This window comes from Camelus ferus, chromosome 15 (genome assembly GCF_009834535.1).
Source record: "Camelus ferus isolate YT-003-E chromosome 15, BCGSAC_Cfer_1.0, whole genome shotgun sequence".
Taxonomy (NCBI): domain Eukaryota; kingdom Metazoa; phylum Chordata; class Mammalia; order Artiodactyla; family Camelidae; genus Camelus; species Camelus ferus.
The window spans coordinates 40,016,537-40,043,164 of record NC_045710.1 but is presented as its reverse complement, the minus strand read 5'-3'; the positions used below and the strand labels follow the sequence as shown (position 1 = coordinate 40,043,164).

At 32.8% G+C, this 26,628-nt stretch overlaps 1 protein-coding gene and 1 pseudogene across 10 annotated transcripts in view; one reads left to right on the top strand and one right to left on the bottom strand.

Annotated features, from left to right (window-relative positions):
• Positions 1-26,628, top strand: part of CCDC88A (coiled-coil domain containing 88A) — a 104,968-nt gene that overhangs the window by 23,060 nt on the left and 55,280 nt on the right. For all 10 annotated transcript variants that reach the window (XM_006174455.3, XM_032497574.1, XM_006174456.3 and 7 more), the window contains 6 exons: positions 5,063-5,132; positions 7,066-7,124; positions 9,737-9,820; positions 11,410-11,550; positions 18,773-18,945; positions 26,213-26,294. In XM_006174455.3, the coding sequence (XP_006174517.2) occupies positions 5,063-5,132; positions 7,066-7,124; positions 9,737-9,820; positions 11,410-11,550; positions 18,773-18,945; positions 26,213-26,294 (609 nt within the window). The remainder of the gene's footprint in view (positions 1-5,062; positions 5,133-7,065; positions 7,125-9,736; positions 9,821-11,409; positions 11,551-18,772; positions 18,946-26,212; positions 26,295-26,628) is intronic.
• Positions 13,260-15,520, bottom strand: LOC102507200 (annotated as a pseudogene).

The window sequence follows — 26,628 nt, the reverse complement described above, 5'->3', positions numbered from 1 at the left end:
ACAATTTTTAAGCAATTCTTATCTTGTATTTTAGTTCTTTTTTAAAAAAAATCCAGTAAAGTAAATACTGAAGGTACTTAAATCAGTGTTCCTTTAGATCAAGCTATATGTTTTGTTTTTTTTCCTTCTCATGGTTTTTCTTTGTATCTCAGACTTGCTTTTGGTATTATTTTCTTACTGAAGTCAGCCTTTAAATGTTTAAATGTTTGTTTAGAGAAGGCTTGTTCATAGTAATGTTTATCAATGTTTGCCTGAAGATGCCTTTATTTCACCCTTGTTCTTGAAGGATAGTTTTGTTGGGTGTGTAGTTCTAGGTTAACAATTACTTTTCTCTCAGTGTGTGGCAGATTTTTTTCCTTCTATCTCTCTTTTGTTCTGGAGAAGTCAGCTGTTAGTCAAATATCTTTTCTTAGGTCAAACTGTCTTATTTCTCTGCTGGCTGATAGTATTAGTATTACCTCTCTTAATATTGCCTCTTTCCTGGTAATCTAATATACCTCAGATATTTTTATTACATGTGTATTAGACTTTGTTTTACATTATCAATCTTGTGCTGCATTCTGAGTTGTTTTTTTTTTTCAGGACTATCTCTCCAGTTTGTTAATTTGCCCCTTATAGCTTCTGTTTAGCCCACTGATTAAGTTTTGCCTCTCAGTAATTATATCTTTCATTTGTAGAAATTCTGTTTGATTCTTTTTACATCTTTGTTAATTAATCATTCTTTTAATTTCTTCCTTTGTTTCTTAAGAAATTTAAAAAATACCTATTTTTGATTTTATGTCTGATAATTACAAAATGTGAAATCAGATTTGTGGGGATCTGAATCTGCTCTTTGTTTTCTGCTTGCTGTGTTTCACAGGGGTGGTGGCAGCAGTACCAGTATGTGTGTGGGTGTGTATGTGTGTGAGTATTTTAATTGTGAGCTCGTTTTCGGGGGTGGAATTTATCCTTGGGAATACTTCTGTGTCTAGGCCAAGGATACATTGCTTCAGAGACGATTTGTTTCCTTTTGTGCAGCTAATCCAGAAGTATTTTTCACTTAATTTATTTTAAGCAACTTTATATTATTTTAAAAACAATATTTGCATACTATGGAAAACTAAAGAAAAATGAGAAAACACAAACATCGTTCCAGGGCCTGGAGATTACCATTCTTAGCACCTGAATATATGTACTTCTGAATCTCTTTTTCTCATTTGTGTGTTTGTAAATTATGTATTTATGTATTTACATACATGTTTCTTAGCTGGGACTACATTATTGTAGATTCTTGGGGAAACAGCTCTCCTCAATCTTAACCAAAGGCCAGGAAAAACAGCTTCTTCTTTGTCTTCTTTTGCAGGGTTCAGTTTTTTTTCTGTTTTACTTTTTGATGGTTACCTTTTAATTTTCTTTTGAGATCAGTCAATACATTGTAAAAGATTCTTTAAAAATTATCTAGCACTTTTGGAGTCCTTTACTTTCTTTCTGATACTTGGTACTGCTTGTTGCCAGAAATAAAAGTCTGTTTTAGATTTTTTATAAACTTATAAAATTTTTTTTAATATTCCAACTCTCATTTTCCTCCATTTAGATTTAGTGAATTAGGTTCTATGTTTTATCTGTTTTGCCTTTTACTGTTATTTTATGTCAGTATTTTTAGACATTTTAAACAAAAGACTAGATGTGGTGACTCATTTGGACAATCTTCATCAGGTTTGTCCTTATATGATGATGTTAAATTTTTGGTTTCATACCATCTTTAGAGAGATGGGAGTTTTCTCTGGAAAATTTTAATGAAATTCCTTGGGGAAAAAGATGTAAATAAAAGGCAAGGGGATTTCTTCATCAGAGTCTTAAATCAGTTGTCAGTGCAACCTAATCCTGGGTATATACTGCTGTATTTTTTTTAGCATCTTTATTCAGATATAATTCACATACCATAAAATTAACCCATTTAAAATGTCCAATTCAGTGGTTTTTAGTATATTTACAGAGTTATACAAGCACCAACACAACCAATTTTAGAACATTTTTATCACCCCCCAAAGAAACCCTGTATCTGTTAGCAGTCACTTCCCATTTCCCACAATCCTACATACACAAATATCACCACCATCACCACCACCCCAGCATTAGGCATCTGCTAATCTATTTTCTGTCTCTGTAAATTTGCTTATTATGGATATTTCCTAAAAGTGGACTTGTACAGTATTTGGTCTTTTATTACTGTCTTCTTTCATTTAGCATAATGATTTTAGTAATCAGTGTTCTTAGCCTCTGATTTCTTTTGTCTTACACACTTTTTAATGTTACTTGTAAGACAAGAATAGGGAAATAAGTTTTACAAAAATGTAGCTAGAATCCTCTGAAGAAGCCATAGAACCAAATAGACGTTTTAGAATAATTTGAGTTTTTAAAATTTGTGTAATTTATATAATTTTTAGATGCCTTATCTAGTATTAGTACTTTCAGACATAACAAAATTAATACTTGGAAATAAAGTAAAAGGTAGATTTTTTTCCCCCATTACCTCTAATATTTAATAATCTTCATATTTTCATAAACTTTATACTTTAAAAAATTTGCATTCTTTGTTCATAATGTATAGTCAGTTTACAATAAAAACTTAATATTTTTGTTTCACTTCTTACCCTTTCCAACAAAAGTCACACGTAAAGTAAGTCATGGAGCTGAAATTTAAGCCTAGGCTTTCTAGCTCCGCTCTACCTGAGTATACTAGGCCTTCAGATTTCACTATACTAGAGTTCATTTTTAGATACATGGGGGCACATTTGAGTTTAGCAGTTTGCTATAGCAATTTGCTTCATCCAAATGTAGTCAAACTTCATAGGGTAAAGGTCAAACTGTATTGACACATGAGGTCATTGATGATACCATGTGACGAAAGAATATGTGAGGTTGCTTTTTATCTTTGTGGAGAGACTGAGTTAGCATTAGAGAATGGGGTAACAGAATAGGCAGGAAGTGGGCAGCCCCTTGAGGAAAAGGATGTAAGAAAGAGGTAGTGAACCATATTGAGGATTACTATCCACTTGGACAGTTTCCTTTGTAACAGTGTACCTACGTAGAATGTTACATGGTAAATCAATAAAGTAAATTGCCTTGGAAATATAAGTTGATGTTTTCTAGTTGATTCATCAATTTTGTCTTATGTTACCCAAAGTAAATCGTATAAATGAGAATTCTCTTTTTCTTGAAGTTGAGATAAAGCTTTTTTCCAATCATTCAGGATCTGTTGAAATTTAAAGCCTCTCTATTAGAGTGAATTTGAATCTTCTTTGTTCTGACGTAGATTATCTCCACTAAAAAAGGTATAGACAAAACAGTGACTGCTTTTTTTAATGCAGTTCTCTTATTTATGATTTCTTTTAAATATGTTCAAAGATACTCCTCATAATTTTGCTTTAAGTCAGGGAAACAAAAAATTAGAATGAATTAGAAATTTATTCCTTTAAGTTCAGTTAGCTGTTTCATACTTGACTTTTGCATATTTTATCTTGAGAACCCTTGCTTTTAAGCAAAAATTCATTAAAGAAAATTCATTTATTAAATACCCAAACTCAGTATTGATCCTTGGAATAAATGATTTTAGCAGTTTTTGACACTTATTCTTAATATTTTTAACTGTTTTTACTAACATGATCACATACTAAGTATATACCTTTTAAAAAAAAGTGCATATTTTTGGTGATAGTTTTTTTTAAAGAATACAAATGCTGAAGAAAAATTCTTAAAATTTTCTAATACGTACCTATAATGAATCATAGATAAAAAGACTAATTTTAATTAGCCTCTGGTGTTTCGCCACACTGGCTATGGGAAAACACTTGTGGATCTAAGATTACATATCTTTAGAAAGCAATACGTTAACGTTTCATGGTTGTTTCCTCATCATAGTGTTAATCAAAGAATGATTCAGAAAGAATTGAATACTTACAAAAAAATTATTCCTAAGCAGCTGGTTATGTCTGAATATGTAGTGAAGGCCACATTGTAAATACAGTCAGAGTTATTTCTGTAATCTTCCAAAGATTTAGTAACACCCAGCAATCCTGTAGTCTAATTCATCCAGACCCTTTGTAGCGAGTCATTGTTAGTAGTTATAATGATAGACACAGTGTGTTCCTTCATTTCCTCAAAGAAGTAGTAGTATAAACAGAAGATGTATACTTGATGTACTAAAATGAGTAATTTTAAAGCATTCAGTTCTTTCTGTTTCATTCTGTACCATCAGAATTTGTATATATTCTTGTCACAAAAAGCTTGACAGAAGTCAAAGAAAGTAAAACATCTATTGTAGATAGAAGAGAAATAATGATTCAGTGAGAAAGAGCTTACTCTTATGAAATGATCATAAGATAGGATTTTTGATGAAGTTAACTAGCTTTCTTAATTTTACTATCAGTTGATACTCTTAGTTCTCTCAGATAAAAGTAACAAAAAAAACCCAAAAAGAGTATACATGCCTGGTCTTTAACTGAGGAATGTTGTTTAATTATCTAACACCTAAAATTCAGATTTCTAAATAATAGGTATTAGACTACTTCAACTAGGACATTTTTATTTTGTGGACATTTGATGTGTTATTAACTTAAATATATCTGATAATATAATTTTAGTTATTTAATTCATTAACTTATAGTTACAAAAGATTTAAAACTTTAGATTTATACTGTATAGCACAGGGAAATATATTCAATGTCTTGTAATAGCTCACAATGAAAAAGAATATGAAAATGAATATGTGTATTCATGTATGACTGAAAAATTGTGCTGTACACCAGAAATTGACACAATATTGTAAACTGACTATAACTCAATGAAAAAATTTTAAAAAACCTTTAGATACCTTTGTTCACGTTTTTTAAGCTCTCTCTCTGTTTTGGCACAGACACAGGCTTTATTATAATTTTTAGCAAGCATCAGCCCACTGTGTTACCATGGAAGAAAGGGTTCTCTTTTTCATTGCAGTATAGCTTGCCTACAGAGAGGTGCACAAATCATAAGTAGCTTGTTGAGTAATTACCTAGTATAACAACCTTTGGGTATCTTTCCACAGGAGACTTTGCAGCAATTGATCATGATGTCACTGCCAAATGTCTTAACCATTGGCAAAAATCCCTTTTCTGGTAAGTATTAACACACTAGGTTTTTCGTGGCTCTGTAAGGAAAGTTGGAGATGATATTCCATTTTATATGGAGAAAATAAACAGAATGTTTTTAAGTTGTGGATGGGATCAGACATACATTTTACAGTTAAGTCCAGTGTTTTTTTCAACTACCAAATTGATACTTTTTTGTGATGAGTTTTAGTGTTTCATAAGCAAGTGTAGAAGATAAGATCAGTAATTATAAGCTTAAAAGAATATAACCTTAGAAAAGAAGTGATTTTGAAATAATTTCTAGGTTTCTATTCACATATTTATCATCTCCATTGCCAAAGTTGCTTGAATCTAAGGTTTTACTAATTGATATGTTGTCATTTATATTAAACTACTTCTGAATGGAAAAAAAGATGAGAAGCGGTTTGTTAAATCATTTAAAATAATTTAAATTATTTTCTTCAAAGTTTTTGCCCTTTTCCAGATTTTTAATATGACATGTTCAGGTTTTAATTTTTGAACACTTGGGGAAATTAGCAGCTACCTAATAGTTTCAACAAAGGACTTACTCTTACAGACTACATGTAACACAAATCAGGTATATCTTCTCCAAATTCCACTCCCAACCTCAGTCAAAACAAACAAACATAAAACCAAAATAAAAACTAAAACCAAGCAGCTGGTTTTGTTAAGCAAACTACCAATTAGTTAAGGTGAATTAGAAGTTTAGATAATCTTTTGAGATAATCTGGGATATTTGATTATACAAATGAAAATTAATTTTGTATGTAGAATGGAATTTTCAGTTTCACATGCATTTAGCAATTACTTACCAAGTTATAGGGACCAGGAATATAAAGAAAATAGGTTATGCTCTAGAGGACCTTGTGTCTTGGTGAGAGATACACAGATGACTGAGAATCATATAATAATTAGTACAAAATAAAGGTGTAAAAATGTTAAAGCTTATAAAATGTGGAGCCATTGATTATTCTTAAAGTTGGCAGATTAGTGAGGGTTGGAGACCATTGGTGGTTGGGTCAGAGAAGACTCCACAGAGGTGTTAGAGCTGTGCCTAGGATTGTGCTTAGTAGCTGGTTCTCTAGAGGGATGGAGGAGCGGGGAGGGAAGAAAGATAGGCAAAGGAGTAAAGACAGAGGCGTGTGGATGTATATATAAATTTGGGGAAGGCTGATTAGTGTGGCTAAGAAAGTAGGTTGTTTCATGGAGAGTAGGACGAAATGTTTGAAAACGAAGTTTGGACTTAATCTTAGACAGTTTGGCTTGATGGTGAAATTCTAGCCAAAGAAGTAACTTTTTTTTTTTTTTTGTCAGCTGAATGTTCTAAGGAAATCTGAATTGAGTGCTGTTGGACAGTGAATGTACTTTCCAGTACTGTTACAGACCATTATCTTTATCCAACTAGTTATATACATTTATTTTACCAGCCTCACCATAACTGACATTTAAGGTTTTGATTCTCATCTGCTCAGTGGAAAACCTTTTAAATTTTATAGGTAGATGAATCCTATAAGATGTGTGTTTTAGAAAGAAAACACCAATAGACCTAAAAGAAGCCAGACCGATTAGGAACCATTTTGGCTGACTGTAGCATGTCTCTGTATCAGCAGTTCTTAATTTGGTTTGCTGATTTAGTATCACTTATGGAAAAACAGTGGATTTATAGTTAGCATCCTTCATTGCACAGAGCTTTGAAGGCTATTTTATCTATACTGCAACCTTTCATAATTGTGATCCTTGCCCATTTCTTCTGCTTTTACTACATTGTGCACACACAGAGCTGCCTTTTTTTTTTTTTTTTTTTTTTTTAGTTCTCCACTGTACTTACAAACTTAATCGCTTGGTCGCGTTGTTGTGAATATTACCTTTAAAAGTAATTCTGCCCATATAAGAGAGTTGGACTAAAGTAAAATGTACTTGGTATTTGCTTTTATTACAGAACAAGGCACAGAAGAAGTTAAAAAGTTACTTTTACTTTTACTGGGTTGTGCAGTTCAGGTAAGTTAAAATATTTCTTCATTTTTTCATTTTAATAACTTCTGTAAATGTTTTTTTCAGGCTGTGGTTTCTAAGAGACTTAAGGATGGGGCAATGGTGTTCAAAGTCTATCTTAGAAATTTTTAAATAACTGTATATCCTCCTAAGGAGATTTTGAAGAAAAACACTTACTCTGTTATTTTATTTCAAACTTCAGTTGTATTATCAGATGGTAATATCATTTAAAACATCTATTTTTTTATTCTGAGACTTTTAAAGACCTCAAGCTTTTCATGTTTCCCTAGAGGTTGCCTTAAAAACCTCTTCCAAAACATCTTTATGATTTATGCATGCATGTAGTGTATTATAGAAGAAAAGGGGGATTGATAATTAAAAGGAGGCAGATACTATGAAATCATAGTAATCTGCTGGTTTAGGAATCAATTACTGTAATAGAATTAGAAGTAACTTTAGTGCCCATAACACTTTAAGAACTTTGTGTAAAGATAAAAGAGAGTTTAGTTTTAAATGGAAAAATTTTGCTGACGATTATTTAGTCTTCACAACAGTCTTCATAGTTGGAAGTGAAATTGTTTATAATTCTATTTTTAACACTAGACTTTTTTATGTTCTAGAGCTGGGTTATCAGAATTGCCACTGGCCACATGTTGCTACTTAAATTTAAGTTAATTCCAATTAAATAAAAGTAAAATTTCAATTTCTCAGTTGCACTAGCTACATTTCAATACTCAGTAGCCACATATAGCTAGTGATTACTGTATTGGACAGTGCTGATATAAAACATTTGGTCTGATTATTCAGCTTCAAAGTTTGAACTTCTGTCTCTTTTCCATGTTGGTAGTCTTTCTCTTTTCCAGCCTTCAAGAACCTGTCAGCTTCATTCTGTATTCTTTATGAAGGTCTAACCTATTTGCAAAATATTTTCAGAATTCTAAATTCTTAAAACTTCTGGAGTTTGAGATGAGATTTAGTAGAAATTGTGGGTATTTTAAGGGTAAAGAAAGAATTGTCATTGATTTGTGTTGAGACTGTTAAAGGGTGAGCTTTTAAAGATAGTATGAATAAAGAAACAGTGGCCATAGGACTTAGAAAAGGGAAATGTATTTCTTTAAACTGGTGGCAAGCAAAGGTCTGGCAGTTGAATTGAGGGAACCCTTCAGTTTGTCATAGTTATTATAATCCTGCCATTTTGTATATGCTCATTGTCTTAAACTATGAATGGGTTAACACTTTTGGAAGCATGTAACTTAAAAATTGAGGTTACCATACCTAAAAAGTTGATTATTTTATATATTGCTACAAATGTACTACCCAGAAGTCATTCTTAATTGTTCTCACTAGGCCTGTCAAGTATTATTTCTAGACAGAAAAGTTCTTGTTTTTAAACTCAGTAGTTTTTATCAGATCCCCACCCCCCCCCCAAAAAATTCTGACTTCCCAGTCACATCTAGAAACTACATTTTGGTAATTTTAAATATTTATATGTCATCCTAATAATTTTGTTTTTACAGAACGAGGAACTTTCTGCACTGACAGAATTGTATTTAGTTGAGTTAAATTGTATGGCAATAGAAATAGAATGTTACGATATTAGTAAACGTGTAGAGTATAAATCAGAACCTGGCTAAGTTTCTTAATGATCACAGAGCCAGTTTTTCTTTTTTGAGTATATTGTCTTCATTAGTAGTTCAGTAATTGGCCCAAGAGATGTAACTAAGCTAGACAAGGCAGTGCTGTCTGTTTTGTATGCACTTCTCATTTGGTAGCTGTAAGAATACAGTTATACTAGCAGTTGGATTTCAGCATAAGAGATGGTAGAAGGGAGTCAGTAAGATGCATGTTAAACTGTTTCTCAGTACTGAATGGAAAGAAAAAGATTAGGTTTGCATTGTAATATTTTAAATTTATATAAAGTTTTTAAGAAGGTACACAATAAAAGAATTGCTGCTTTTATTCTACTTGATACATATATACTTGTATATACATTCTTAAATTTTGCCCCTGGTAACTTTGTTAGAAACAAATCAAATATTTATTGTAGTATCTTATACATGTTGAACGAAGCCAAAAAAATAGGTTTCTTTTACTAAGATTGATAGGATGAAGATGTGAGAATGAATTGTAAGCCTGAAGTAAAAATTGCTTAAAATTTTTTTTCCAAGAAGAAAGGCTGTGTTGTTTGATGATAGCCAAAGACTGACTGAGCATTTTGGCAGTATTCCGAATTCTGCTACTGACTCACTGTGTTTTTTGGCAAGTAATTTATACTCCCTGAAACAAGTTCTTGATTCTTCTCTGTTTGTAAAGTTAGTATAATAATATTGTACTGACCTCAGATGGGTTGTGTAATGGTTTTCCACTTCAGAACTTTTCGGTGTAGAAATAGTATGGATTTCAGTACCTTGCTTTTTAAATAAATATTTCTAAATTGTTATCTTTTTATTAGGTAAGTATATTGGAGAGATCATTTAAATGCAAAACAAAACAAAACCTTCATTAAGCTATTCAAAATGTAGCCAAGCTTTTTAGCCTGATGAGTTTTTAGTTATTTATAACATATTAAGAACTATACTCTATAAAATATGAATGATTGTTTTATTCATTTCTTTTAGTGTCAGAAAAAAGAAGAATTTATTGAAAGAATTCAAGGTTTAGATTTTGATACAAAAGCAGCAGTTGCTGCACATATTCAAGAGGTAATAACCTGTATACAATTTTTATGTACTTTTAATAATGCTTGTGGTATTTTTATTTGTATATCTCCCAAAATACTTAAAGTCATAGATTAAGCAAGAACAAATCAAAATCAGATATAGAAGAATTGTTTTAGACAAGTTGTCTTCTTCTCTTTAAAGACTTTTCTTAAATGAATCATCTTACACATGGCACAGTGCTGACTAGAGATATACTATTGCCTTTATCCATAGGGATATAGGCAGAAAGTGCTGTTTGAGGAATGAAGTATATTTCTTTGTTAGACAGCACAGCATGAATAAATAGTATAGTAAATGGAAGCAGCAGAAAGTGGATCACTGTCTGTAATTCAAAACTGAGGTGAGGTAAAATGATAACCTTAGTATCATAACATTCTAGTGATTTTTTTTGAATGAATGAGCATAGCATAGTTTTTATTGAAGATGTTACTTGAATTTTAAACACATCAGTGGCTTGTAACATCCATATAAAAACCTAAATGTAGGATATATTGTGCAATGTCAAATAATTGAAGTTAAAATTTACTTGTTAAAATTGTTTTTAAAAGCTGCTACTTCTGCATCTGTCTAGTCTTGGGCTTTTAATCTTGTTTTACTTATTAGACTTTTTAGAACTGCAGTTTGTTAACTTGTACATGTTGATTAGAAAGAGAATTAAGGAAAGGGAAAGGAGAGAATTTTAAAATAGTGAAAATTGGTAGTGTTTAAAATATTCTCTACTTAAATGACTTTGTGTTCCATATATCATCTTTTCTTAGTTACCATTCATAGAGCCCAGCTTTCTTGTCAGTAATATTGTCAGCAGTAAGCATGTTAGTACTCTACAAGATATAGTTATATTGGTAGTTGCCCTTTATGTATTATGTTTGTTTATTTATGCTTGTATTGCTATTTCTATTTTATTTTGAATAAATGCTAAGTGTTGCAAGTTGCTGAATTTGCCACCATTTCTTAAAAGTGTTATTTTTGCTCTTTATTGTGAACATTAAAGCAAAATGATGGAACATACAGTGAGAAGTGGAAAGCAAGAAATAAGTACTTTACTTATATAATTTCCATTCTTTAAATATCTTTATATTGGGAATCCTTTTCTCCTAAGGTTCTATGACAGTATCATCTTCAGAATCTATAAAGACTTAACTTTTCCAGCATAAAAGCAGTAACATATACCCTACAGGATTAAAAAAACTTTTACTTTTGAATTCAAGTACAATAAATTTAGTCTTATCTAAGGAAAAGATCAATTGATTTTGTTAAAGTAGTTGTCAGGCATATTAATATTACCTTCCCTTAGAAATGCCTAGAATTACATATCTTTTTTTTAATTGTAAAATAAGTATAAATTCATTTAAAGATTATGTTTAGTTAAGATTGTTTTTATTGGAAGCCTTTTCATTGTTCATTAATTTCACATGTCCTTTTAGACATATTTACTTTTCATATTTTTATTATGTGGGATATATAATTTTAAATATTAAATATATAATATTTAAGTTAATGTACTAAAATGAAATTGATTTTTAAATATTACCCATTTTTAAAAATTATTTATTTTGGTTACTTTTCTAAAGGTAACTCATAATCAGGAAAATGTGTTTGATCTACAATGGATGGAAGTGACTGATATGTCTCAGGAGGAAGTAGAACCACTCTTGAAAAACATGGTATTGCATCTAAAAAGACTTATAGATGAGAGAGACGAACATTCAGAGGTTTGTAAATTCTTTCAGTATATTTGCTTTCTAAGAAAGAAGCTTCAGAGATTTTCCAGAATTGATACTCTGTTTATTAGGGACAGGTAATAAAGGCAACACAGGAAACAGAAAGAATGCCTAAGAGCCCCACATTGCTAGTAAACAGGTTGCAATTAGGTTTCTTTTCTCATTCCTTTTAAATTATTCTGATTTTGTTCTTCTGTATTTTTAAACTCATCTCCATAGTTCTGGCAACAGAACAGAAGTACAAAACTAAAAATATCTTTGATGTAAGTGAAAAAATCACTGCCTTGGAGTATAAGGATTTGCTTAAGGCTAATTTTGTAGTTTTATTGCGCATTTTGAGATTGGAGAAATAAGTGTTAATAAAAGGAGAATAACAGGTGTTCTGAATAAAATGTCCCACGAAGGTCTCAAATTTTTCTAGTCAGTGTAATGAGGTGTGATTTTAAAAAAGAGAATTATTATAAGCTCCTTTAAGAGAGTACTTTGCTTTTTAAAAAGAGTGAAATTGCACCAGATTTTTTTGCCTGTACTCTCTGAAAGCAGCTTGTAATTTTTAGAGGAGTCTAGACATTAGTGCATTTGGTGGTGAGTAATATTTTCTTAATAGCAGACCAAGTACTCCATCATTCAGGAGAATGTAAGCTTTGATTTGTTAATCGTTTACATGAGAGAGTCAGATTTGAGCTATTTATAGAGAATTTGATTACTCTTGGGACTATTAAAAGACTACTTAGAAGAAATTTCTAAAGTTTTTTTTTTTTTTGGAACAAAAAACTTTCGTGTCACTAGAAACTATTCATTTCTGATGGGAATTTTCAGTTTTTATTCAGGCATTAAAAGAGAAGAAAATATAGGAAATAAAGTGTTTTAGAGCAATAACTAAATTTTTAAAAAATCTAAGAACAAAGGAAGAGCTCAGTGAATTTCTAGTATATATCCAACATATCCCAATATTTCAGTCACTTCACTTTCAATCTGAGTTTTGAACTGTATGCTGTATCTTTTTACATTAGTGTCTTTTTATTGTTATATCTATTTCCTATAACATTTCTCTGTTTACATTTCAAGATATTAAAGGTATTTTGATAAAGTGTCCTCCAGCTTCTGAGGAATTGCTTCTAAAAATCTATGCTTTGGTTTCATTTGACTGATGGTTATGCATAAATTTTTTATCTCACTTACCTGAAGTGATTAATATGGAGTGAAGGAGGACATTATTTTGGAGAAATATGAACAAAATACTTGTCGCTACATGATCTGTGTCAAAACTAAAAAGGAATATGAAATACTGTATAGAGTGGTTGTTTGAAAAACCTTTTAAAATCTATTATCCTACCTGATTAAGCATTTTACTTGAATTTGTTTTTCTAACAAGGGGAAAAAAGTGGTCACACTCTCCTGTCCCAGGTATTTGGAAAACAAGTTTCTAGCTGGTTTAAACCACTTCTCTGGGGGAAAAACTTTCAGTTTGGGTCACCAGTGGACTAATTAGAAAAGATAATTTTTAATGATTGTGAAAAATGTAAATATAATAATTCTGTATCATTCAGTTGGATTGAAACAAGTTCTTAAGATTTTCCTTTTGTATTTTTTCTGCTTTTATCCTCCAAAATATTTTATTAATTACAATTTTTATGTAAAAAGTAAAACAGAAGAAAGTTATACATCACAGTAAATAGCAATGTTTATGGTTGTGGTTTCTAATTTCTCTACAGAATTAACCTGCCATGATGGTGTAAAGAGAATTAGGAGTAAATACCACATTCATATTTTTTGGAATGCTCCAAAGTACAAAAAGCATGGTGCTAATTTTTAAGTGCAGAGAAAGCTTATAATAAAATAGACTTTAAAAGTTATAAGTAAAAATCTGTATATTAAAGGTATTTTTATGGCATAGCACTGTGTAGAAAGAAAAGTGGAGAGAGGAACCATCACATCAGGTGTTACAGGTTGGGCCCATTTCAACTTGCAGGACCTTATCTGCTTTTCTCAAGGGGAGAGTTTCAGTCAAGTTGAAGAAGGCCACAGGTGTCACAGGAGACATAGTGCTCCTTGTCCGTGTTGTGTTTATCCACTAGCACCATGCTGAAGGAATAATACGGGATTTGCAGCAATAGCCTGGGCTGCAGAGCTAGTGCTGGAGGCATAATTTTTGTTCCTGTCCTGCCAGTGAGGGTCCAGAACATGCCTCCCAGTCCCCCATGATGATGTGTTGAAGATCCAGGCCGTGCTGTGCTTGCTATAGCATTCCCAGCTGCAACCAGTAGAGGAAGTTTCTGGCTGTGGATGTGGACCCAATGAGGAGTTTCCTTTTCTCATAAAACTGATCTGGAAGTCGTAGAACTGCTGTTCTGATGCCCTCATTGACATTCATGGATGCACAGGTGGGCTCCTGGCCAGACCAAGCCAGACTGGATCGACAGATTCAGGGAGGGATACCCTGTAGCTTGTGGCCACCGATGCAGGAGGTGGCTCTGTAACTGTTGCTGCTGGGACTGCTCATGGACCTGTTCTCTCGGGCAGTGAGTTTTGTCACAGCATCTGACTCTTTCTTTAACTTGAAATGTACAAATTCCCTTGTTCTCAGCTCTGTCACAGACTGTGTACTATATCTTGTGGTCTCCTTCAGGGAAATTCAAGTCTTAGGGGGAGGCCTTTTAGAATAACATCAGTTAGAATGTTGTTTCCTGTGTCTCTTCATTCAGGCATCTCCCAGGACACTGAGGACTGTCAGCTTATGGGGTTTAGAAATGTATTCTTACTCGGGCACTTGATTCTAGAAAGTTCCAATTAACACAGGCTGGTTGGCTGCTCCGGGCCTTCTTGTCTCTCCCATTTCAGTGTGTATCCAGGCGAGCAATCATACTCTCACTGGAGTTAAAGGAGGCAACTGAAGCACTTAAACCCTCCATTTGCTGGCATGGCAAGGGCAGGACATTGCTTTTCAGTCAGAAATGGGCAGCCACACACTGCCCACAGGGGATGCTCCCCCTTGTTAGAACAGAGAGCCCTTTCTTCTGTTTTGATTGATCTTTTGTCATAATTGTTTCATGTCGATCTGAAAAGTATAATTTGGTAACCCTGTTTTTAATTACTCTTCATTTATTTGTAATGCTGTGGAGCTCAAGAATCTCTTCAGTCCTCTCATTTTACTAAAAACCAAATATTTAGTGTCACTCTTTATGCCAAGCTTTGTGTTGTAAGTTCAACATATACTGTCTTAGTAAGTCTGCGCGATAAGCCTATTGTATAGATGAAGATTCTCAAGCTCAGAAAAGTTAGTAACTTGCCCAGTCTAACTCCAACACTTATGTTCCTAATCATTATAATACCTTTGCCTAAATCTATGATTGTGCTGAGTACATCTCTGATTATTTTCCTTAAAGATGGCTTATGTAAGTGGAATCATTAAGTCACCAGAAGTTTTTTTTAGCATTATATCTTTTTTTTAAACATTTTTTTATTGAGTTATTGTCATTTTACAATGTTGTGTCAAATTCCAGTGTAGAGCACAATTTTTCAGTTATACATGAACATACATATTTTCATTGTCACATTTTTTCCCCTGTGAGCTATCACAAGATCTTGTATATATTTCCCTGTTCTATACAGTACAATCTTGTTTATCTATTCTACATATGCCTGTCAGTATCTACAGATTTTGAACTCCCAGTCTATCCCTTCCCACTCCCCTCCCACTCGGCAATCACAAGTTTGTATGCTGTGTCTATGAGTCTGTTTCTGTTTTTTTTTTTTTTTAATTAATTTATTTATTTATTTATATTCCACATATGAGCGATCTCATGTGGCATTTTTCTTTCTCTTTCTGGCTTACTTCTCTTAGAATGACATTCTCCAGGGACATCCATGTTGCTGCAAATGGCGTTATGTTGTCGTTTTTATGGCTGAATAGTATTCCATTGTATAAATATACCACATCTTCTTTATCCAGTATTATCATATCTTTATGTGTTTATTCTTCAATGTATGTTAATAAATGCATGCTTTTAGCAAGATCTTTTGCTAGAGTGCTTGAGAGCAAAAAACTGACAGACTTTCGGAAAAGAACCAAAGATTGTTATAATCTAATAGGGTTAAAATAACTTCATTTTAATAAACTAACCATAATAAAATTTTTAAAGTGACAAGTACCAAAAGAGAGACATATATCTAAATACTATAGGAATTTAAAGAAGGAAGATATTACTTACAATTGTTAGTGGAATGTCTAGGATTGGAAGGATCAGAGAAGGCTTAAGAAATTAAAGTTATGCTTAATACCATTTCCTGTCAGATTTTTTTGAAAATGTTTGGAGTTCTTGAGCTGAAGTAACTACCACTATTAAAGTCAAAATGTCTACATAATCTTTAGTGTACCACTGGATACTCTTTAATTCTTAATTCCAGGTTTCTTTCCTTCCTTTCTTTAAAGAATATTTTGCAGCCTTTAGTTCTTTTGTGCTCTATTTTGGGCATCTTGAAGCTCTTGATATTTTAATTTCTACATCAGATAAATCCAAATATAAGATGTATCTTTAGTACTTCTCTTCAGTTTTCCTTTTTGTGAATCATTCAGTTAAATATTTTGAGTAGCTCTTTTTGTGTTCACTACTATGGTGGATAAGTTCAGGGATACAAAAGAGGCATGAAAAGATTGTGTTTGTTTTTTTTAAGAAAACACATTGTAAGTGAAAAACATAAGGTAGCATATAATTAAGTTCTAGTTTGTGCATGAAACAAATATTTAGTAAATTCTGTCTGCAGGTACTATTGTTAAAGTCAGGAGATGTTGGAAAGCAAGTTTAAAGATAATTGAGACAGTAAGAAAATAAACAAGTAAAAGTTGACTCCATGAAGTTTGGACTTGGACTACTATGGAGATTAGTAACACTATTCACAGAGACAGGGAAGTTAGGCTGGACATACTGGGAAGGTGGATAAGACGAAGTAATATCAGTGAGCAAAGTACCCTTCAAAAAGTAGCACTGGAAGAGAAATAGAAGGGTAGTAAGAGGAAAATGTGATTTTTTCCCCCCCTACATACAAGAAACTTGTATGTCTCTGAAGAACAAGGAGAAAAAGCCAATAGGAAGAGAGAAACTGAAAATGTTGTAGAAGTAAGGAATGTGTGTTGGAAACAAGAAATGCATAAAAATGGAAGGGTTTATTGCAGGTGGTTTTGTTTCTTTGACAAGTTGTAGGAGAAGTCATTTGTTGGAAGTGATAGCAATTTGAATTTGAGGGCTTATCTAGAGAGAAGGGAATATATTTACAACAGCCATTGTGGGAAAATTTTGCCAGGAAATCATCAAGATTTTCAATAAAAGGACTGATGGGCATTGCAAAGAGCATAACTGAAAATGGATGGCAAGATCCGTAGTAGGGCTGTGTTTTGTTTTGTTTTGTTTTTTAGAGTTCTTTATCACCTTGGAGCAGGAATTTAAAAAACTGATGGTAGGTAAGGAAAATGACATAATGTTTGAGTCAAACTTGATTTTGAATTCTTATTATACCTACCATTAAATGTGTGACTTTGGTTAAGCTATTTAATCTATATGCAACTGAAGTTTCCTTATGTCTAAAATAGATGTAATGCCTCTATTGCCAGTTAAGTATTGGATGAGGTCTTGGAAAATCTTCTAGCCAGGAGTTCTATAAACATTAGTTCCCTTTTCTTTTTTTTTTTTTTTTTTCCTTAAGAGTGAGCCATAGTCAAAGAATGGCATGGTAGTGTTAAATTAGAAAGTAAGGATGACATTTAATGGCCTAATTGTAGTTCCAGACTGAGTAGGAATTCTAGAATAGCCAAGAAAAAAAGGGGAGTTGAGTGATTAAAGGTTCAGGAATAGGAATGGTGACATGAACATAATGCTGCAGTAAAGGAGGCATGCCACAAGAGAGGAATGGTTCCTTCACTGGAGAAACCTGTCTGTATTGAGTAGGGAGTGGATGTGGGGTTAGAGAGAGAAAAGGAACTGGGAAGTCATGTTCTGTGGTTTATCAGGAGGCATACTGGAATCTGTGAAAGCAGTAGTTGAACAGACCTTGATTCAGGTACTGAAATGTATTCTAAGAAATGAATTCTGATGGATGGTTTAAAAAAAAAAAAGAAGAGGAAAATTAATGATTCATTGAGGTGGTTATAAGACTTAGTGATGAGAAACAAAGTGAGCATGATGATTTCATGGTCTCAAGGTGGTAAGTAACCCCACCCATTCTTTCTGGAGTAGAAGCACAGACAAAATTGCTACCAAGGAGAATTTCTGATTGCCTGGAAAGTTTGAAAGAAAGGCTGAGAGACTGGTTCAGAATAAGAGAATTTTCCAATAAAAGGAATATTAGGGGAATAGAGGAATATTATTAAGTGAGTTACATGTAGATTAAATAGCCCTTAAAGTTCAGATTTAGGATAAGTAGAAGATTTGTATCCCAAGGAGTGTCTCTAGAGTAACGAATAAAGGAAGCGTTGATGGGAAGCAGATTAGAACTAGATTTGTAAGAAAGAGCATAGGATGTGGAGTCAAGAGACTGGTCTGTAACCTTGGTGTTGCTACAAGCTAGTTGTGAGATCATAGACAAATCAGTCTCTGTGCCTCAGTTACCTTACCTATAGAATTAAGAGACTGAACTAAACCTCTGATGTTCTTTTAGGTCCCTCTGAGGTTTCTATTTACAATTCTAGAGAATTGTCCAGTTCTGCGTCAATGGCAAGACTGTATTTCTCCACCATCGAGTACAGTAACCAGTGGCTACGTGTGACTGTTGTGCTGTTGAAATGTGGCTTATGTGACTAAGGAACTGTATTTTTAACTTTAAAAATTTTTAATTAGCCACTTATGCTACTGGCTACTATGTTGAATAGCACAATTATAGACATATCACTCTTGAGTTAGTTTCTCTACTCGGTCAACAAGTCTTTGGTACTTTTCCATCAGTTGCTATCTCTTCTACTTATTTTACCACAATTTGCTTCTTTTGTTAAAAAACTAAGAAGAAGGAAAGGTATTAAGTCTTTTTCTCATATTGTCTACTGAATAGATTATCCATGTACTGGAACTTTAAGAAATAACAGCTAAATATGACAGATATTTTAATCAGTGAATTATTTTTGATATTGTAGTACAATACTGAGACTTAGTGACTAGTGTTGATGTGTTTAGTTCTCTGATATGTAAAATACTAAAAGTGATTCTGTGTTTCTTTATTTCCTTAGACTATTATAGAACTCTCTGAAGAACGGGATGGTCTTCATTTCCTACCCCATGCCTCTTCATCTGCGCAGTCACCTTGTGGTTCTCCAGGCATGAAGCGAACAGAAAGTCGACAGCATCTGTCAGTGGAACTGGCAGATGCTAAGGCGAAGATAAGAAGGCTGAGACAGGAATTGTAAGTTGCTGATTTTCAAGGCTTACTGAATTTATGTGGTTGCAGAGGTGACCTAAACAATGTTCTTAGGTTTGTACACTGTAGATCAGTGGTTCCCAATTGCTCAGCTGTATCGAAGTTTTCACTAGTATTTGTCAAAATGAGAAAAATAAGGAGACTAGCATAAGGTTTTCCTAATGCTAAGTCTTATCAATTTAAAGGGTGCCCTTTATTCTGTATTTATGTGCTTCCTATTTTTCTAGTGTTAAAATGGCCTTTTATTCCTTGGCAAATAAAAATCTCATTAATTTTTTAATTTTCACATTCCTTGAAATCTAAAATACTGGCAACTGCTGATACAGATCAATACATTAAGCTCTTTTAAAATTAATGTTAGAAAAACCTGAATTGTTGACATAGATTATTACAAAAAAATAATTTTGTGTATCTTCTGCATTGAGTAATTGAAATGCCTGAGTCATGTGCTTAGAAATGGTAAATATTCAGATTGGTTAGTGCTGATGAAATTATATTTATTTAAGTTTGAAAGATCATTATTAGAAAGTCAGTATAAATCTCACATAGGCATTTCCTGGTAAATCACACATAAAGAAATGACCAGTCTCTGCTGGAGATTTTTTTATTTTGCACTTTTAAAAGAACAAAGAAGTTGTGTTTTAGGCTTTTTTCTTTTCCTTTTTTTTTTTTTTTTTTTGGTTTGTTTTCCTGGGAATTTGGGTTTCAGAATGTAGATTTTAAACTTAAAGCCACAATACAGCAATTAAGTTTATTTACTGATTATTTAAAGCAGTTACTTTAAGGAAGGGGTTGAATGTGCAAGGTAGAAAAAAATGTACAGTCTATAGGAAAATCTGAAAACAAAAAAACAGCTTTCATTGTGGATGTCTGCATTATTATGTATCTATTGGTGGGAACACGCCCAGGATATTCTATAAACAGCTGCACCACGAAAATTAGGGGAGAGATTGCTGTTATTAGTTTGACTGGCAGTTAATGGATAGCCTAAACAGTGAACACTAGTTCGTTCCATGTAATTTAGCATAATCTTCCCCAGTCTTTAGATAAAGCATGTAATTAGAACTGTAGTGATGGCTGTGAATTCATTTAACATTTTGCACTATATTAGAATTTGATTTTTAAGTAAAATTACGTGGCCATAGAGTGTTATTAAAATTCTAAACAATTTAGAGAGATTGGTAAAATTTGGTCTCATGTGCTGATTGGAAAATGTAAATGAATATTTTTAATGAATAAAGTAATTATGCCAGATATAGCAAGTATTCCCAGTAACTAGCATTTCATCAGATGCTCTGTAATATCTTTGCTGTCCTTTGAAAATATGTTCCTTCATGCATTTTTTCTATTAACATTTGTTTTAAGTGTTTTTGTTGGGACAAATATTTACTAAAGTGATTAAGTATGGACTCACGGTGGATAAAAATAGTTCAGGTTGTCTTATACCTAATGGAAATAAATAATTTTCATAAGAACATGCAAATTACCTAATAGCATACTTACTTGTGGGTAGTGCATTATAATATAATTGCTTTTGATTTTTTTTTCTGTCTTTTTTTTAACATTTTTTATTGATTTATAATCATTTTACAATGTTGTGTCAAATTCCAGTGTTCAGCTAATTGCTTTTGATTTATTAACTTACAGGGTAAAAGTATAATTTACAATTTGGGTGGAAGATGTAATTCCTTATAAATTTTACTTTTATGCAGTAATTAACGCTATTGAAGACTTCCTTTAATAATTCTTTCTCCATGGATGCCATGTTTTCAAAGAATTTTTCCTCTCATACAAATTATTCTTTTAGAAAAACAGCTTTATTGAGATATAATTCATATATTGGAAAATTCATTCTTTTAAAGTATATAATTCAGTGATTCTTAGTATATTCCTAGAGTTTTGCAACTATCCCATGCTCTCTAATTCGAAGACATTTTCACCACCTCAGAAGGAAACTCCATGTCCATTAACAGTCAGTCTTATCCTCCTTTGCCCTTTGCTTCCTGAAACCACTAATACACTTTCTGTTTCCATGGATTTGACTATTTTGAACATTTCATATAAAGGAATCATACATTACGTAGCCTTTTGTGACTGGCTTCTTTCACTTAGTATATTGTTGTCAAGGTTCATCCACATTGTAGCATATGTCATTACTTTATTTTTATGGTTCAATAATGTTCTTTTATGGATATACCACAATTTGGTTGTCCATTTATGAGTTGATGGACATTTGGATTGTGTCTACTTCTTGGCTATTATGAATAATGCTCTTACAAACATTTATGTGTACATTTTTGTGAGGACGTATGTTTTCATTTCTCTTGAGTATATACAGAGGAGTGGAAATGCTGGGTCATGTGGTAGTTTTATGTTTATCCTTTTGAAGAACTGTCAAATTATTTGACTGCACCATTTTACATTCCCACCAGCAATGTATGAGGGCTCCAGTTTCTCTGTATCCTCACCAATATCTGTTATTATATACCTTTTTGATTATAGCCAACATAGCAGGTGTGAAGTGTTATTTCATTGTGATTTTGACTTGCATTTCCCTAATGACTATTAATGTTGAGCATCTTTGCACTGCTATTGGCCATTTGTATATCTTCTTTGGAGAAATGTTTATTCAGATCCTTTGCCCATTTTTAAATTGAGTTGTGAGATAAACTTTTAAATAAATGAGTGAAAGAACATGAAACTAGAGGTATATTAGAAGTCTATATAGCCTCAAATGAGTTTAGGTCATTTTTAACTTGGGAGAGAAAAGGGAGTGGTGTTAGGAAGATTTCATAGCGATAGTAACATTTTACCTGATGTTAGGCATTAACTAGGTTGAAAGGCTCAAATGGGTATTATAAGCAGAAGAAACTGCAACAATAAGATATAAAGAGGGACATGGCACGAAATGAAGTTGAAAATGATGGAGTTGATAAGTAGAATGTAATGTATGCAGTACTCAGGTTTGGACAGTAAACAGTGGGGACCAATTAAGATTTTTTGCATAAGAGAGTATAGCACAATCAGATTTATGTTTTAATAAAGAGATACTAGCCTTGTAGCTGACTCACAGTGAATATTCAAATTGGAAGAATAAATTCTGGTGATAGTATGAAGGTAGATTAAAGGACAGTCCAGTCAAGAAGTGATGTGGGCCTGATCTAAGGTTTTAACAATGAGGTTGGAGAGGAGTTAAGGGAGAAGGCAGGGTCTTGGATATAATTCCTAGTTTCCTATAAGCAGTGTCCGTTTTTTTAAAATTTTCTCTTTGTTTGGTTTCTTTTGGAGGGGGGGGGGTAATTATGTTCACTTATTTATTTTTTAGAGGAGGTACCAGGGATTGAACCCAGAACCTTGTTCATGCTAAGGATGCGCTCTACCACTTGAGCTATACCCTCCTCCCAAAAACTGAATTATAAGCATTCTTTTTTTTAAATTACTTTGTATATTTATTTATTTTATTCTTTTTTTCTGGCAGGGAGGTTATTAGGTTTATTTATTTTATTGGATGTACTGGTGATTGAACCCAGGACCTTGTGCATCCTAGGCACAAATTCTAGCACTGAGCTATACCCTCCACCTAGCAGTGTCCATTTGGATGGTGATGCCATTCATTGAGACAGGGAACATGAGAGAGGAATAATATTAAGGTAAAAGACAAGTTTAGTTTTTGACATATTTTAGTTTGAGGTGCCATTATCTCTATGGAGATAATCAGTTAGATGATTGGCTGTCTGGTCCACAATGCAGAATAGAGATTTAGGATCATTAGCATACTCACTCAGAATAATATGCAGATGTAAATAGTAGTGGAAACCTTTGGAGTGGCTGAGACTGCCTAGGAAGAACATGAAGAATGAGAAAGATGTAATTTGAACACAAACATTAAAGAATGTGTTTTAGTGGTTAAGGGAAGACTTCACCATTTATTACCCATGTTACTCAGTTTCTTCATACAAAAAATGAGACTTCTAGTAATATGTACTCTAGAGAGATACGGCATATGATCCAGTGCATGAACTTTAGAGGCATTCTGCCTGTGAATCCTGGCTCAACACTTCCTAACTGACTGTGGCCAAGTTACTTAAGCTCTCTAAGGCTGCTTAGCTTCTAGCCTAAGTAAGAATAATAATTGTGTCAACTGTAGGGTTGTTATATGAGGTAAATATGTAAGTAAATAGTGTGTAGTACATAAACGCTCAATAAATGTAAGCTGCTGTCACTGGCTACTACTTCTTGAGATAGCTCTCGTGAGGATGTTTGGCAAAGTGTGAAGTGCTTAGCAAAAGTGCCTGGCACAGGTAATGAGAACTTGATCATTGTTAGCTGAAAGACAGAGACAAAACATGAAGTCAGCAGAAGAGTCAGAGAAGTACTATATAGAGAAGTAGAAAAACCTAAGTGTGTGGAGTCATATAAGCCGAAGAAGAGAGAATGTTAAGAAGAAGAATGGCATGAACTGTGTTAAATTCCTCAAAGATCTGAAAATAACCCAGCAGTATGAAGGCAATTGACTCTGAAAAACAGTGTCAGTGGAGACGTATGAATGGAAGCCTCATTGCTGTAGATAGAATGGTCAAATGGGTGCAAAAAGGAATTATTTTATTAGTAGGTCTTGAACTCCTGGATAACTCTTTTAGAAATTCCAGTGTTTAAATTCATGCTTTGCATACTTCAAAGTGAATTTCAGATGGACTAAAGAGCTAAATGTAAAAAACAAAATAATGATGAAAGAACCCAAAAGAAATATAGATGAGTCTTCCCTAGTTGGGGAGGAGCTTTGCACAGAAATGATTGCTCTCCTTATATAAAAAATGTTAAATATGTAGACATCCAGAAAAAAAATAAAATTAGAAGTATTAGAATATTTCTCATAAAGTTGAACATAGAATTTATATGACCTAACAGTTCCACTCATAGGTATATCCCACCAAAATTGAACACAAGAACTCAAACAGATACTGGTATGCCAGTGTTCATTGCAGCATTATTCCTAGTAGCCAAAAGATGGAAACAACTCAAATGTTCATGAACAGATGGACAACTAAACAAAATGTGCTGTAGGCAAACAATGGAATATTATTCAGCCATAAAAAGATGAAATTCTCATACCTGCTTCAACGTGGATGAGCCATGGAAACAATTTGCCAAGTGACATAAGCCAGATATGAAGGACAAATATTGTATGATTCTACTTAAATGAAATATCTTTAATAGGCAAATTCAGAAATTGAAAGTAGATTGGAGAGTTCTTGCTTAATGAGTGCAGAATTTCTGTTTGAGGTGATGAAAAAATTTTGGGAGTAGGTAGTAGTGATAGTTTAACAACACTTTAAATGCAATTAATGTCACTGAACTGTACACTTAAAGTGGTTAAAATTGCAATTTTATGTTGTGTATATTACCACAATAAAAATAGGGGTTTTTTTTGCTATTTTTAGAATTTATTTTATTATTGGATGTTTAGCATCCAAATTCCAGAAACTAACTTTTTTGTTAAAGTTTAAAAAATTTTTTTTGGAACTACAGTCAGTTACAGTCTATAAAGAAATAATTGTACAAATATCTTAAAATCACAAAAAGTAATAGCTTTTCTTTTTTCTTTTAAAATTTTTTATTGAAGTATAGTTGCTATACAGTATTATAAGTTATAGGTGTACAGTATAGTGATTCACAATTTTTAAAGGTTATATTCCATTTATAGTTATTATGAAATATTGGCTTTATTCCCCATGTTTTATAATATATCCTTCTGGCTTATTTTATACTTAATAGTGTGTACCTCTTACTCTCTTCCTTCTATATTGCCCCTCCCCCATTCCCTCTTCCTGCTGGTAACCACTAGTTTGTGAGTCTGCTTTTTTCTTTTTTGTTACATTCACTAGTTTGTTGTATTTTTTTTAATTGAAGTATAGTCAGTTTACAATGTGGTGTCAATTTTTGGTGTACAGCATAATGCTTCAGTCATACATATACATACATATATTCGTTTTCATATTCTTTATCATTATAGGTTACTGTAGGATATTGAATATAGTTCCCTGTGCTTGTTTATACTATATATGTATGTGTGTGTGTGTGTGTGTGTATATATACATATATATGTATGTGTGTGTGTGTATATATATACACACCATATCTTTATCTATTATCTGTTGATGGACGCTTAGGTTGCTTCCATATCTTGGCCATTGTAAATTATGGTGTTGTGAACTTTGGGGTGTGTGTATCTTTTTGAATTAGTATTTTTGTATTTTTCAGATGTATACCCGGAAATGGAATTGTTAGGTCATATAGTAGTTCTATTTTTAGTTTTTTGAGGAACCTCCATACTGTTTGCCACGGTGGCTGCACCAATTTACATTCCCTCCAACAGCATACATCTCTTTAATTCACATCCTTGCCAACATTTGTTACTTGTGTTCTTTTTGATGATAGTCATTCTGATAGGTGTGAGGTAATATCTCATTGTGGTTTTAATTTGCATTTCCTTGATGATTAGTGATGTTGAACATCCTTTAGGTTCACATCTAGTGATGATGTAAGCGGGTATGAGATGTTACAAACAGATTGCTTTAAACAATGAACATTTATCTTTTATTATTAAAGAATGGAAGATGGAAAAGTAGATAGTGAGTGGAGACTTGCTTTGAGGAGTTTGGCTCTGAAAAGGAGATAGAAAGTGGGAGTTAGTAGTAAAATAGTATAAAAAGAAAAAAGTGTGTATAGGAGAAATACAAAGATGTCTAGACTACAGGGACAAAACCAATAGAGAGATAAAGATTTTAGATATCTGTGTGGCAATTTATCATTTCCTTTAGGTCCTTGTAAATGTTGAAAATAGTTTGGAGACCATTATAAGTCTCAGACCCAGACAGTATTATTGCCTTGCATAAAAACCCTTCCAGCAATAGTCTTTGACTATGCAGAAAGGTAGAAAGGGAGAGAGAGAGAGAGAAGAGAGTGGGAATTGGGGGATGGCAGGAAAGATGAAGAGAAACTGCCTTATGACTAGGAGGATGTTAGTCATTGAAGGTTATTAGCCTTTAGAGAACTTTAGAGTCTGTTGACATTCAGTCATATAAATTCCTAATACCAGTTTCTTTGTCTATTTCCCTCAGTTGGGGTTATGGCTAACACTGTGTTAAACTAGGTATTTAGTCATGATAATACATTTGTATTAATGCAGATGATGATCATAGTTTTTGAAAGCACTCAGTTTATTATTTAATAAATATTTTTTGCTTTTAAGGGAGGAAAAGACTGAACAGTTGTTGGACTGTAAACAAGAACTTGAGCAAATGGAAATAGAATTAAAAAGGCTGCAACAAGAGGTTTGTACCTGGAACTTTCATTATAAAGGATCACTAAGTAATTTGAAATTGATTTTTTCTCTTTATAACATTTACTTTCCTGCTTTATAAGTTTACTGAGTCTTAATGAGATCCAATGACTTTTTCAGTATTCCTGTCTTCAAAAATGCCAGAGCCAAAACTGGACAATTAGGATCTTTATAGAGTTTTCCTTTTTCTCTGTGAGTGCTACTCAGACTTTGCTAAGATCCCAAGGAGCCTCTTAGGACTGGGGCAGTTCCAAGTTTCTCTTTTTTATGTATTGGTTTTTGTGGGTTTGGAAGCTGGAATACCTCTGTTGCTGAACTGTGCTGTT